At 41.5% G+C, this 15,115-nt stretch overlaps 1 protein-coding gene across 1 annotated transcript; it reads right to left on the reverse strand.

The window, feature by feature from the left end:
* Positions 1 to 3,820: 3,820 nt before the first annotated feature.
* CTHRC1 (collagen triple helix repeat containing 1) lies at positions 3,821 to 14,595 on the reverse strand. The gene is made up of 4 exons (XM_036120152.2): positions 14,316 to 14,595; positions 9,745 to 9,966; positions 7,498 to 7,714; positions 3,821 to 4,340 (listed from the first exon to the last, which is right to left on the reverse strand). Exons 1-4 carry the CDS (start codon positions 14,466 to 14,468, stop codon positions 4,198 to 4,200), a joined length of 735 nt encoding a protein of 244 aa, XP_035976045.1. The 5' UTR covers positions 14,469 to 14,595; the 3' UTR covers positions 3,821 to 4,197.
* Positions 14,596 to 15,115: the final 520 nt, after the last annotated feature.

The following is a 15,115-nucleotide window of genomic DNA, read 5'->3' on the forward strand; positions in this document are numbered from 1 at the left end:
GTCTGCGGTAGGTGGGCTTCTAATACATATTATGATCCCTGCCCCCTGATGTAAACAATCTATTTCTACTTGAGCATAGTTGGTTATCAAGTCCGTGATTATGTTATATGGCAGAAGGAATTCTGCAAGTGTAATTAGGGTCCCTAATCAGTTGGCTATAATCCAAAAGGAGATTATCCTGGGTGGGTCCAACCTACCTAATCAGGCAAGCCTTAAAAGCAGACAATTTCTCTTGCTGGTCTGGAAGAAAAACAGCCATGTTGTAAGAGGAGGGGCCACATAGCAAGCACCTGGGAGCGACCTCCAAGAGGTAAAAGCGGTTCTCAGCTCACATCAAGAAAACAAGCTATTCAACACAGCTGCAAGGAATTGGATGCTGCTAACAATCACATGAGCTGACAAGAGAATCCTGAGTGTCAGATGAGAGAACTGAGCCAATATTTTGATTTCAGCCTAGTGACACCATGAGCAGAAGACTCAACTAACCTATACCTAGACCCTTGGCCCACAGAAACCATGAGATAAATAAATTTGTGTTGTCTTAGTCTACTAAATTAGTTATGCAGTCAATAGAAAACTAGCACAGTCCCATCTTCCAATTCAGCGGAACTACTTTTGTGTCCCCTGGTGGAAGCAGTCCCCTCTTGGATACCAAGATCTCCAAACCAGCCATTCAAGGTTGCCAGGACAGGAAGCAAAAAGTCTACAAATGAGTTATTAGGTATAATAGTGAGAGAACACACTCTCACTTCCACTGCTTGTATTCTGGCTACAGGAGAGATAACAGCATATAATGATTTCTGATCCAAGCACATAGTGTGTCTTGTAAGACAAAACCCCATTCTTCTAGGATGCTGTCTACTGACTCGTACCATAATGAGTCCTCAATAAGCCATTTCACCTTTCCTTTAGACTAGACCCTCCTAGGTGATGGGGTATGTAGTAAGACCAGTTAATTCCATGGGGTGAGCCCCATTGCTACACTTCTCTGTTGTAAAATGAGGTTTCTGGATCTGGAGCAGTGCGGAGTAGAATGCCATGACAGTGGTTAAGACATTCTGTGGGTCCATGCATAGTAGTGCTGGCGGAAGTATTATGGGCATGGAGGGCAAATCTATATCCAGAATATATGTCTATTTGCATGAGAATGAATCTCTGCCCCTCCATGGTAGAAGAGGTCCACTAGGTGTCTGGCTTGTCCTCTCAGGGAATGGTGCCAATGTTACATACTCAATGCTGGTCTCTAAGTAGTAACACTAGCCAGGCCAACCTTTTAAGGGAAATTCCATGCTGTTGAACAGCCTCCATCCTTGCCACCATGGCCCCTTTGTTCATGGGTCCATTGAACTAGCACTGGCGTGGCTGGGGAAAGGAGCTGACATCAATAGTGTGTTATTTTGTCTATCTCATTATTAAGAGCCTCCTCTGCAATGGATGTTCTTTGGTAGACATTCACATGGAACCCAAGTATCTTCACAGTCTGTGCCAATTTAAAGAGGTCTGAACTAACTTGTCCCCACCCAAAATGTCCTTAATCCCAGTCCCATTTCTCAAAATTTTTACCCATCTTGGTTAACTTCTCTTTTCAACATTATTTCATCTAGACTCCTTTTCACCCACTTTTCCTTTCCAGATATTCTGAAGCAAATTCCAGACATCATATCACTTTACCTTAAATATCGCAGGACCTCTAAAAGATAAACATTATTCAAAAATAACCACAATATGGGGCGCCTGGCTGGCTCAGTCAGTGGAGCATATGACTCTTGATCTTGGGTTTGTGAATCTGAGCCCCATGTTGAGTGTAGAGATTACTTAAAAATAAAATCTTTTTTTTAAAATATTTTATTTATTTGAGATAGTGAATGAGAGAGAGAGAGCATGAGTGGGAGAGGGGGGCAGAGGGAAATGGCAAAGCAGGCTCCCCACTGAGCAGGAAGCCCTATGCAGGGCTTGATCCTAGGACCCCAGGATCATGACCTGAGCCGAAGGCAAATGCTTAACCAACTGAGCCATCCAGGTGCCCCTTAAAAATAAAATCTTAAAAAAAAAAAAAAACAGTTCAAAAAAATAACAATACCATTATCATACCTAAAAAATAAGTAATTATTTGATATCAAATATCCAGTTAATGTTCAAATGTCCTCAACTATCTCAAGCATCCAATTAAAGTTCAAACATTGAGATGGATTGATATGATAGTAAATCTCTTTTAATCCATGTTTTTTCTTTCTCTTGTTTTGCAATTTATTTTTTGTTGAAGAAATCAAGTTGTCTTTCAAGTTTCCCACAGTCTAGATTTGCTGATTATGATTGTTATGTCAATTAACATGTTCTTCTATGCCCTAAAAATATTCCTAAAATTTAAGGGTTTTATGTGGAAGCTATATCAAATCCAAGTTTGATTGTTTCTTGGCAAAACTACTTCTTGGGTGGTGTTACATACTTTCATTAAGAGGTACATAGTCTGGTCCCTCCCTTTTTGGAATGTTATCAGTCACTGATGGTCATTGCTAGATCCCTTAATTTGTGAGGGGTTGCAAATTTGATATTCTAATTCCATCACTCTTCATTTGTTATCTATACCAATACACACTACAAAATACACACCCACTTCTATAAGGACAAATTTCCCTTCATCAACAATTTGGTCACCCAGAAAAGTGGTTCATATTGAGAAAGTAGAATAAATGCTTGGTTTTTTCTATTTACCAATTTTCAAAGTAACAAGTTGGTTTGCTGGCATCCTCCAAGTTGACCAATGAAATTTATGTTAATATCATTATGAACTCCTGCATTAAAACATATTTGATGTGTTGCAAACCATTGCAGTTATTATCTTTATTGACACTTACATTGTACCATCTTTGCCAGTGGGAACCAATTCAAGCTGGATCTTGGATCCTTTTCAGTTGTCTTTCAGAGCTGCCTTGTTTTCCAGTATGCCACGATGTTCCAGACTCACACTGTACATTTCCTGCCCCAGAGCTGAAATCACCCATTTCTTCAAGGAGGCTTAGTTCCTTTTAGTAGGAAATGGAATGTGGAGATCTCAGTCGGGGTGTTACCCGACTGGTCATCATTTCTAAGCCTTTTCTAGGTCATTGTTTGCAGGCCAAAAACTAGGAGGCTTTGTTGTTATTGTTTTATAGGCTTCTTTAAGATAAGGTACTTCAGGAGTTCATACTGATACTTCCAATTCAAGGCCAGGATTCCCCTAACTTTATCAGTCTGACACCTGTACTTCCTTCCTCATGAATTCTTTCTGATCACCTCAGCCAGAGGTAATAGAACATCCTCTGAATTGTACCACCCCTCAATCAACTTTTATGTCAATCAACATATTGATCTTTGATTTATTGTTATTTTTGTATATATCTTATCTTCCCTACCAAGTGGCAAGCAATTTGAGGACAGAATTCCTCTTTTTATTCTTTGTTAAAAATAATGATCTTTTTGGGCACCTGGGTGGCTCAGTCATTAAGCGTCTGCCTTCGGCTCAGGTCATGATCCCAGGGTCCTGGGATCGAGCCCCGCATCGGACTCCCTGCTCCGCGGGAAGCCTGCTTCTTTCTCTCCCACTCCCCCTGCTTGTGTTCCCTCTCTCTCTGTGCATCTCTCTCTGTCAAATAAATAAATAAAATCTTAAAAAAAAAAAAACAACGACCTTTTCATTCTTTGTTAAAGATAAAATTCCGAAAATGCTATTGCATTTCCTGACAGGTAAATATCCTTTTTTTCTTTATATTCTTCAAAATATGGAACTCTAATTTTACTGGCAATTAGGTTAACATACTGAAGTTGTTTGAAATAACTTTTATTTCACAGATATAAAACAGTTCTGAACATTTACAACTTGTACAAAGACTGGTATGGTAGCCTTTCTGTTTTAAAAAAGTGCTATCCTAAGAGAATAGGAAAAGTTCAAGACCACAACGACATTCCAAATTATAGTTACAGGGAATGGGGAATATGAAGAAAGTATTCTAATCAACTACAAAATCCTGAAACCATTTTTGATGGAAGGAAAATGAATAATACTGGATTTTCAAACAGTGTGAAATCACACTTTGGTCTGAAACACGTTTAGCTTTGCTTTTTATTCAGATGTATACATACAAATTATATAAAAATGCCACTAAAATGAACCCTTCAAAGGTTTAATAAAAAAGAGGTAGGGAATGAAAATTAAAGGATTTATTTTGGCAGTTCTTCAATAATGATGCGAGATACTGAATTCCATCCAGTAGAGGCATCTCCTTTCGGGTAATCCGAACAAGTCCCAACCCAGATGGCAACATCCACTAATCCAGCTCCAATTCCTTCACAAAGCCCTTCCACTGCAGAACAGAGATGAAAGTTAGACCTTTCTTTAGAACAAAAAGCAAAAATCTTCACCTAAATGTTATTACTTTAGCAAAGTAGGTGACAAATCTATTGAATGCACAGTGAATTAAAAATTCTAATACTCAATAAGGACTTCATAAAGATAAGTTCTCTTTTTCTTACCACATAAATATTTTTTAAAAACCTATACCTACCCATCTGATGCTATAAGCTGAACAGGCAGTTTTCTTGCAGGTTTCAGCCATAAAACCAGAATCTGTTTAGTTACTGAAAGTTACTGTTTAGGTGACTGAAAACAAAAAAGCAATTTATTTGACTAAACAAAGGAAGCCAAGACTTTTATTTGCTTTGCAGGTCTTTTTTAAAGAAAGCCTTTTCTAACACTTACCTATACACTTGATGCATAGAAGAAAGGACTTTTGTAACATTAAAAGAAATTCTAGCATAATCATTATACCAGTCCTTAGATCTGGGAATCCCATTTTACATGGACTTTCCTCACCGTGAACAAACAAACAAACAATCTTGCTTTTCCTCTATGTTCTTATGCTTTATAAATATACAACTTTTCTCAGGGTCTCTGGACTTTCACATACTAATATACAACTTGCAGTCCATCTTACCAAGATCCTTCTATACTAAAAAAAAAAAAATCCCCCAATGGTCATTTTAACAGACAAAAAGATATGTGTCTGTGTAAGGGGGGAAAGGAACCAGAGGTTGCCAGATTCTTTCAGAAAATGAGTCCTGACATATAAGTAGTATAGGGATTGCCATCATGTGACTGGTCAGGTTTCCCATCTGGTAGGTTAGTACATTCCAACTGAGCCTCAGGGATGTAGTCCTAGAGCAATCTTCTTCCTTGAGCTGACACATCAATGAATCTAAGGTAAGTCCCTCAGAATCCAGACTTGACTGGTTCAGGCCCCTTTCAAAGCTGGGAGAACGAAGCAGTGTGGCCATAATCCCATTTAATCTAGCACCACACCGAGTGAGAATGCCCAGAAATACTCATGTTCTCCCAAGTTCTGCACGTCCATGGCCTAGAAACTTGTTCACCTCACGCTACAGGACGTAAGACAAATTCGGGTCTAGCATCAGTCTCACATGAGGAGAATCAAATGGTCACTTCATGGTCTTTAACCTGTGAAGTAATATTTTTTGAATGAATGAACATTTTTGCTATGATAAGGTAATATTGCAACTTATTAAGCACCTAAAATATGTTGGATTAGGGGGTTCTAGACCCGTTTTCCTCTTGGCCCTAGGTAACAAGGTGACATTCAATTGTTTTTCAAACTCCCCATGGGCATATCCAAGGCTCTAAGTCATCCTCAATGTGCTAAGCGTGTCTCCTTTCTCTCAAGAAAGAGTTTCAGTGTATGAGGGAAAGTGATTTTATTACAGAGGTAACCTTCTATCATCTTAATACAAAAACTGTTATAAATAACAAATTACTTCTGACATTCCACCCAAGTGATCACACCAAATAAATTTCTACACCATGGTCGGGAACTGCTATGTTAAATAATTTATAAAGCATATGCATGTATAGGTCACAGTTCCTGGGCCTGAGGGCTTATATTACAGCAAGATATTAGCACAAACACCTTAAAGGTAATACAGTAGAAAGTAAGTTGCTTATACCAACTATATATATCACATACATACTATATAGTATGTAATGTTTAATATATATACTTATATATATAATTTAATAACATATATACTAAACATTTATATAATTTAATAACATATATACTAAACATATATCATTTCCTAATTGAATTTTGATGTTATATCTAGATTTTTCTTATTGTAGAGACTGCTTCTCAGATGGAAAACACATCATCCTTTCCAGCACAAGTATCTAAGGACTTAGTGATGAAGCTTTTTAACCTGATCAAAGAGAGGGCTGGGGAGACAAGACAGCAGGCAAGGAGCTGGTTTCTGCTCTCTTGAACACTGATTCTACTGTCCTGCATAACACATTTTATTTCCCTGGACCTTCTCTATATGCCAAGAGAGGGGGTTCAAATATCTTCTTTATATCTCAAGGATAGTGTGGGATTTGAGGAATAATGCAGAAGGGATGCCCTTGATTTCTCAGGAATAAACGTGCTCTGTTAATTTTTGGGTTCAGTATCTGACTTGGATCCCCAAAGCATGCTGAAATAGAATTTCCTCTATTAACAGTGGAGGGATCTCTTCTCTTCCCTCTGCCATTTTTTAAGTACAAGGTTAGTGAGAAATCCCTGCAAGACATCAGGGGAATGAAGCTAGTGATACATACATCTTGTGATTCTCCCAGCAGGGACTGTCATGATGTACAATCCCACTGCAACTCAAGAAACCAAAATGGCCAGCAGCCAAATATCGATAGAGGTGTGTCTGGGTGATGACATTAATAGACACCCCGACCCCTTCTATTTCTTTGGTATCTTCCAAGCTTTCTTTAATGAACCTTAAAATAGAATAAAACAAACCAATAATTTTTTTTTCTTACAGCTTAAGTGACCACTGGTTTAAATGAATGTCTTTTCTCTTATACTAGGCAGAAACAAAGAACGCACTATAGAAATGTCCTCTTTTACAAATTCAGCAGACAATATCTATCCTTTTAAAGGACAAGGTGGAGAAATAATCTCCTTATCAAGTGGATCTCAACCTTGGCTGAGCATTAGACTACCTGGAAACGATTCTGAAATCCCAGGGCCTTGGCTGCATCTAGACCCATTAAGTCAGACTCCCTGGAAGGGTGGTACCCAGGTATGGGGAATTTTTTAAGTTCCCTAGTTGAGCCTAATGTGTAGCCAGGGTTGAAAACCACTGCTCTGTGGCATTATGGGCTGTTTTGCCATTTCATCTAATTCAGTGATTTTCAACCTTAGGGATCTTTAAAAAAAAAATACGGTATTATCCCCAGAGATTCTGATTCAGTCCGTCAGAGACAGAGCCCAGTTATCTGCGTATTTTTTTAAAGATCCATTTCAGGGAATTCTGAATGCAACCAGAATGAGTAGTTAGGTACTGAAAACTTGCTATAGGTCTCTTTATCACAGGCTGGAGAACCAACATGATAGTGGCTTCAAAACCAATCTTTGGTGTCTAAAGCCATCAGGCACATCCTGCAGTCACTATTCCACGTACCAGAAGAAGTGCGATGAATATTAATTGTTGAATTGAGTTCAGGGCTTCCTTGGTCCAAATAAATGATGGCTTCAATGGGAAGAGGTCCTGAACATTCAGCTCCATTGAACGTGAAATACCAACGCTGACAGCATGCATTCCTGCATTTTAACCGAAGGGAGCCACTGAACAAAACTCTCAGAGCGCTATTTGAGCGCATCTTCGTAAATGTACACTCCTATCACAAACACAGAAATAGGGTTCAATTAGCATTTTCAATCTTCATTCAAAAGGTGCTTTCAAGTTGTAGTGTGAATGTTATTCAATTTTCCTTTTCCTCAAACTACATTTTAAAAAGCTTAACTTTTACAGAAGGAGAGAGATTCTCTGCAAGGCAGAGAAGAGACTCATATTGATATTAGACACTCTAAGAAAATCAAATTATGGCATTCTTAGAATTCTTCACACCACGGAAGGTATCTTTTAGTCTTACTCAAAACAGCTGGTCTTCAGTATTTTAAGCCAAACCAGTCTATGTATTTACTTTTCTTTTTTCATTCCAAAAATATTTCCTGAGCCCTACGTGCTGGATGCTACAGTTAACGACAGTAAATGAAACAGAATCTCTGCTCTCATGGAACTTATATTCTAGACTATATATTTATTCTTGAGCAACAGCAAACAGTATCAGGGGTAAAGCAGAGGTGGAGGTTTTAGGCTTATATAATGACACAATGAGAAGGCCCCGGGTTTTTTCTCTAATTACTCTTTGCAAAATTTGTCTCTCTACTGGCTCATGGTCTACTATCTTTTACTTTCAGAAAGCTCCCAAACTCATTCTGACCGCTCCTAAAAGAAACTTAAAAACATATTAATAATTCGGAGTGCACAGGGATAGTTTCAGAGAGAACTCAGCAACTTTTGATGAACTATAAATAAGTAACCAGTCTATCAATGTCAGGAGTTTAAAGAAGCAGGCAACATTTTAACACATTTAAACACAATGCTTTCTAAGAAATAACAGGAAAATAAAAATGGTCACAGTCACCAAAACTCTGGAGGCTCTATGGAAATTCTAGTACAAAAAATCAAATCAAGACAGCCTCCAACATTTTTATAGATAATGGAACAGACAGTAAAGAGCTGAGATGAGGAGCATCTCAGAGTTCTGTGAAAGTAAGATCTCTTCTACTTGCATTTGCATTTGGTGGTAGGAGTGGTTGATATCAAGGAATAACGTATTGTTGAATAATAATAATATACACACGGAACCATGTACAGAGTTGGTCAACAAAAGAAAGAGCCTTAGGAATAGCACCAGTTTCTTCAATTCTGTGCCATCCCAGTCGTCTGGCCAGTTACTTTTAAAGCAAACACTAATTAAAGTGACTGAATCATTAACCAAAATGCATTGCTAGACAGGCTCTTTTGAGTACTTTTCCCCCCTAAATGTTGCAGAAAAATTTTAAATGCTTACTGTTGTACATCTCTGGTCCGTTCCACTTCTCTTAAGCTTAGTAATTTTAAGCCACATCTGCTACCCAGAATAAGGACAAATACCAATGGACTTCCCACTTGGGAGATCATTCCTATCACATGGTTAGTTTCTTGGAAATTTCTTCCCACCCTTATGGTGTCTGGAGCCACAGCAGAATTTCTTATACTAATTTATTTATTTATTTATTTATTTATTTATTTATTTATTTATTTATTTATTTTAAAGATTTTATTTATTTATTTGACAGAGAGAGACACAGCGAGAGAGGGAACACAAGCAGGGGGAGTGGGAGAGGGAGAAGCAGGCTTCCCACTGGGCGGGGAGCCCGATGCGATGCGCGGCCCCATCCCAGGACCCTGGGATCATGACCTGAGCTGAAGGCAGACGCTTAATGACTGAGCTACCCAGGAGCCCCTTTCTTATACTAATTTAAAGTTAAGTTCACTTTCAAACAAGATTGGAAAGCTGCTTACTGTCCAGCACAGATACTTATGCTCTTTTTGTTTGCGTTTTTAAAAAAGGAGTGTTATTTTAGATATTATTAGGTTTAAAATAACATGGTGATTTATTTGTCTTAGAAACACCTTTATAAAATTAACTCTGAAATGTTATCTTTTTTATTCATTAATTCTAACTTAGCCACAGGGTCCCCACTCCTTAATTTTGTAAAAAGTCTTTTAGCAAAAATAAAATAAAATCTTAAATTCACACTCAACTATGAACACTCTTAAGTTTTGCTTCAACTTTAAAATAATTCAGACTTTACTTACCGCAATTTTCCCAAGATCTATGCCATAATTGAGTGAACTCCATGAACACTGCTTGTAGTTAGGTGTCCAGGACTCCTCAAAGCTTTCCCTCAAGCATTCCCCCTTTTCTCCTTTGAATCCATCCCGACCTGGGATCCCAGGGGTACCGGGAATGCCATTGGCCCCAGGGCTTCCATCTCGCCCAGGCATCCCTGCAGGTCCTTGTAAGCACATTCCATTATACTAGAGCAGAAAAAGGAAAAGGGGACAAACCCTCAACATTCAAGATTCAAAGCTCTTTCTGATTAGAATTGCATTCTTAAAAGATTTATTTTATTTATTTTAGAGAGGGAGAGAGAGCAGGAGAAGGGGCAGAGAGAGAGGGAAACAAGAAGACACCCGCTGATCATGGAGCCCGACACGGGGCTTCGCTTGGGGCTCAATGGGGCTCGACTGGGGGCTCAGCTGGGGGTTCAATGAGGGGGGCTTGATCCCAGGACCCTGAGATCATGACATGAACTGAAACCAAGAGTTGGTCGCTTAACCAAGTGAGCCACCCAGGGCCCCCTAGAATTGCATTTATTTTGAGCAATCAAAATCAGCAATAACTGATTTTAAAGTTATTTCTAAAATATTGAGATTTCTTTCCCATTTTTTTTTTGCACAGACTGCTCACACACACACACACACACAGAGAAATCAAAAAAGACAAAATGTTTTCATTTGCCTGCCTTTTTTCTACTGCTTATTAAAAGCATACATGATTTTTAAATTGCTGTATTCCAGGGTGAACATAATTAGATATACTGCTTTTTTCTTCTAACCCTATATGTTGTAAAGCACTGTAAAGTATCATAATGATACTTTAAAAATTTTATGCAAACATTGCACTATTTTGGGATACTTAGGTTATTTCTATTTTTTCTATCATTAGTATTATTGTAATGAAAATTTTCACCCATATAGCTTTTTTTGTCTTTTGAATTATTTCCCTAAGACATAGTCCTAGGGATATAATTATCAAAAAATCTTAGTTAATAATTATCTTACACCAGCAATATCTTTGAATTGGATTGCACATCTCCCGCTTCTATTTTTATGTGAAGGAAGTGTCATTAGATTAAAACTTCTGGCCTCCAACCTCACATCTCCTCAGGAGCAAACGGCCTGGTCACAGGTGACCACTGGTAAGTGCCACCAGTAAGGTGGCAGTAATCTCTCAAACCTCTTTTTTTTTTTTTTTAAAGATTTTATTTATTTATTTGACAGAGAGACAGGAACACAAGCAGGGGGAGTGGGAGAGGGAGAAGCAGGCTTCCCACAGAGCAGAGAGCCTGATGCGGGGCTCGATCCCAGGAAGCTGGAATCATGACCTGAGCCAAAGGCAGATGCTTAACGACTGAGCCACCCAGGCGCCCCTCTCTCAAACCTCTTAAGTGCCAGGATTCTCTCTGGTTTTCTTGGTGGGCAGACAGCAAGAGTATCAGGTAGAAATTAAGAGCATGGATTCTCTGGATTTTTAATCCTGGTTCCACTGCTTATTAGCTATGTGAGATAAGGCAACTTGCTCAACATTTCAGTGCCTGTTCCCTTCCCTGTATAAGAGGGAAAATAATAAAGATTCTTACCTTGTAGGGTTCATGTGAGATTTAAGTGAGATCCTATATAAAACCGTGCTTAGACCCGTGCAGGGCCCACAGTGCGCACTGCATATGTCAGCCATGACGATTCTTATTACCCCCCAAGACCCCGTGAGGCAGTGACACTGGGCAGGTGTGCCTACTCCCTTGGGGGGACCTTACCAGGGTCCAGACCTGGGAAAGACAGCATTGGCAAACCCGTCGGCCAGCACACACACACAAGCCACACACACCAACATAGTTGGGTATGTGGTAAAGGTAATATTTTATCTCCATCTAACTCCCCTGTCTTTTTCGGAATTGGTCCATTTATTAGGACCCCAACCTCAAATGCAATCCACTTAAATTTGTACTTTAACATTCCCCTATTGGTGTAAATTGTACTATCATTCTGTATAACGACACTGTCCAGTGAGAACAACAACAACAAAAAACAAGATTCCTTATATATTAAAATAACTTCTGGACTTAGACATGGTCATATCATAAAATCCAGCAATGCCGCTGCCTAGGAAGGATCCTCATGTACATAATGTTTCCCAATCAATTTCTTCTCACATCACCAATTTCATCTATCAAATCACTGATAAATGATTTTTGTCATGACTTTGGCCACTACCATTTTCCTGATGTAAGAAAAGGCACTATTTATTTATTACCAAAGAAACAGTAAAAGTATTTAACAAAATTACAAATGTATTTAACAAAATTTGAAGACAAGCTAAAGTATAAAATATTCTAAAACAGTTTGGTTTATTTTAGACTTACTTTTCATTTTAGTAATCTCATTCACTTTCACTAGCAGATACATGTTTAGACATAGATTTCAAGTGGGAAGGGAGAAACAAGACTTCTGATTTTTTTTCGCTATTATCCCCCCTGAGGCAAGATGATACACAAAGTTTTATTTTCCTATATATCACTAGTTCTCAATCAGGGATGATTTTGTCCCCCAGGGTATACTTAGCAAATGTCTGGAGGCATTTTTGGTTGTCACAACTTGGGAGGGGAGGGTACTACTGGCATCTAATGGGGATAGGGACCACAGATGCTGCTAAACATCCTACAATGTGCAGGACGGTCCCCACAACAAAGAATTATCTAGCCCCAAAAGTCAGTAGTGCCAAGGTTGAGAATGTTTATTCAGATTTTTATCTAAAACCTGCATTTCAGTGGCCACATAATTTTATTGAATTTGGTTCCACGGGTATTACATGTCTTCTTTCACTTTAAAATGTTAACCCAGCATAGGCTTAGTACTAGGCAGGCGTTCTGTAAACGTCTGTAGAATGAACCCCTGTTTTTCCACTGGCCACCAGGGGGCAGAGCTTGCTGGAAGCTTGAAAGGAACGCTTTGAAAGCTCTTGTACAAAGAAGTTACTTTATAGAAACCTTCTTGAAACCTTCTCAGTGACCACATGAACATTTTTTTTTTCCTCCAGCAAAACCAAACCTAATCTACAGGATGCACCTGAGCTTGGTTGCACAGTAAGCTTTTCCAAGTTGGGCGAGAGTTGTGGGAAACCGCAGGTACTGTAAATCCGTGGAGGAAAAGAAAAAATTGCTAGCTTTATGGAGAAAAGGGGTATTTTGTGTATCATAATTACAAATTCATAAAATGCAAACTGCACATGAACCCCAGCCATTTGGTACAGTTTTAGGCAATTTAGACACTTAAAATAGAACCGTAGCCCTGAACACATTGTCTGCTTTGTGGAGCAAAATTACATAGCGCATCACCAAAAAGTGCAGTGTGCAATGGCAGGAATTTTTTTTCCAGAGGTTTTGAATCTGGCATAGAACTAGCTGCCAGGGAGTTTGGTTTATTAGCTCAGTTTATAATGGCAGCTTAAAGAAACAGGTGTTTTGTTTTGTTTTGTTTATCAAAACAATGCCCCCCCCTTAGGTCCTGCAATGCCTGTAAACGACACCTGTCTGCAAATAAGATTGGCCTAAGGACTGAAGTTTATTATGTGCCAAGGAATATGGTAGTTGTGAAAGGACAGCTCTTGACACAGGGCAGAGGACTGCTCTGCTCTCCACTGGGTTTGTTGACTTTTGGAGGGAAAGAGCTTTAAGCAAACAGACCTTCCCATAGATTAGACCCTCAGAAAGCACTTGGGCTGTTTGTTTTCTCTTCTGAAAACTGTCTTCTCCCTTAGTTCCACTGTGATGCTCCTGCTTGGTGGCCACAGGCTGAGGACCCAGGGTATCTGGAAGGATTGATGCCCATCTGTCTATAAACAGAACAATGACTTGGGTCCTGGGAGGGTTAGTGCAGGGTCCCTTCATTTTCCCCTTCTGGCCTTAATCCCTCTGAACCATTCCTGTCCTGAGCTGTGGTTGTCCGACAAAGTAAATTGCAGCCCACACTCCCTAGGAAGATGACCCAACATGACTCATAGTGTTCAAGTTACAAAGAGTTGGACGGATACTTTGTGAGGGTTATTATTCTCTCCTGCAGGCAGACGTGGCCACCAGCCCCAACACAGGACACGTCGCAGGGCTCTGGCCCAGGCCCACCCAGGGGAACAGCGAGTCCAGGGTCTCCCAGACAGCTCCCAGGCCCACCTTCTAACCTACTCAAGCTTCTCATTCTCCCCACTTGCCGCCCTAACCCTCTCCGTCCTCCCGGGGTGTTGGGGGTGGGGGGGGCGAGGCCCTCAGAGGCCAGAAATGTATTTTGGGACATCCCACCCGACCCACGTCGCATCTCCGCTCCAGCATTTGGGTCTCCCGTGCGAGTTCCATGTCCCCATGTTGGGGGTGGGGGGGACGGGCGCATTGCTCGCATTGCCCAGGTCATACCTTACACGTGGACTCAGACAAAGCGGGACACCCAGGCGCACGCACGAGCCACAGACGCAGCTGTACAGACCACCCCCCACCCCACCAGCCGGACTCCCGTCGCCCCCGTGCGGCCCGCGGCTCTGTCCCCGCCGCCGGACTCACCAGGTCCACCACCTCCCTCTGCCGCAGCAGCGCCTTTTGCTTCCCCTTGGGGCTCTCGGAGGCGCTCGACGGCGCCCGCAGCTGCAGCAGCAAGAGCAGCAGGAGGCCGAGGAGCCGCTGCGGGGAGGCGGCGGCGGGGCCGTGGGGGCGCATGGCGCGCGGCGGCCCCGGGACGCGCGGAGCAGGAGGACCAGGCGGAGGAGACGCGGCGCCGGGACGTGATCAGAGTCTGGCCCCGCCGCGTTGCGAGGCCGCCGCAGGCTGCATCAATGCCCCTTTCACCCGCGCGCCTCCCTCCCTGCCTCCCTCCCGCCCCTCTGGACACCGAGTTTCCATCCTGTAATAGGCGGGAGCCCCCACCCCAAGCCCGACACTGGGCGGGCCCACAGCCGGGCCCGCCCCCTCCGGCGCGGCCGCCTGGACCCTGGCAGAGAAGCCGCCTGCGGAGTCGGGGCAGGGGCGCGGGGCACAGGGGGGCGGCGGTGGGGGGCCACAGGTGGAGGCTTCCAGGCGGGGGTGGAGATGGCACCGCCTAAATGAACATTGAGAGGCACGTGCCCTTACCGGGGTCCAGAAACCACCTTCGGGGGTTGTCAGACTGTCACAGTAGGCAAGCTCTTCTTCGGAGATGACATTTGGGAGCGGAGCAGGGGTGGGGGAGGAAACATAGGTATCATCGGATTCTCCCAGGGCCCCATAACCTAACTGATTAAGAACCGATGTTTCAGAAACCAAAAAGCAGACTCTTAAATACAGAGAACAAACTGGTGGTTGCCAAAGGGATGGCGGGTGGGGGGGAT

Source organism: Halichoerus grypus, chromosome 5 (assembly GCF_964656455.1).
Source record: "Halichoerus grypus chromosome 5, mHalGry1.hap1.1, whole genome shotgun sequence".
In the NCBI taxonomy this organism is placed as follows: Eukaryota; Metazoa; Chordata; class Mammalia; order Carnivora; family Phocidae; genus Halichoerus; species Halichoerus grypus.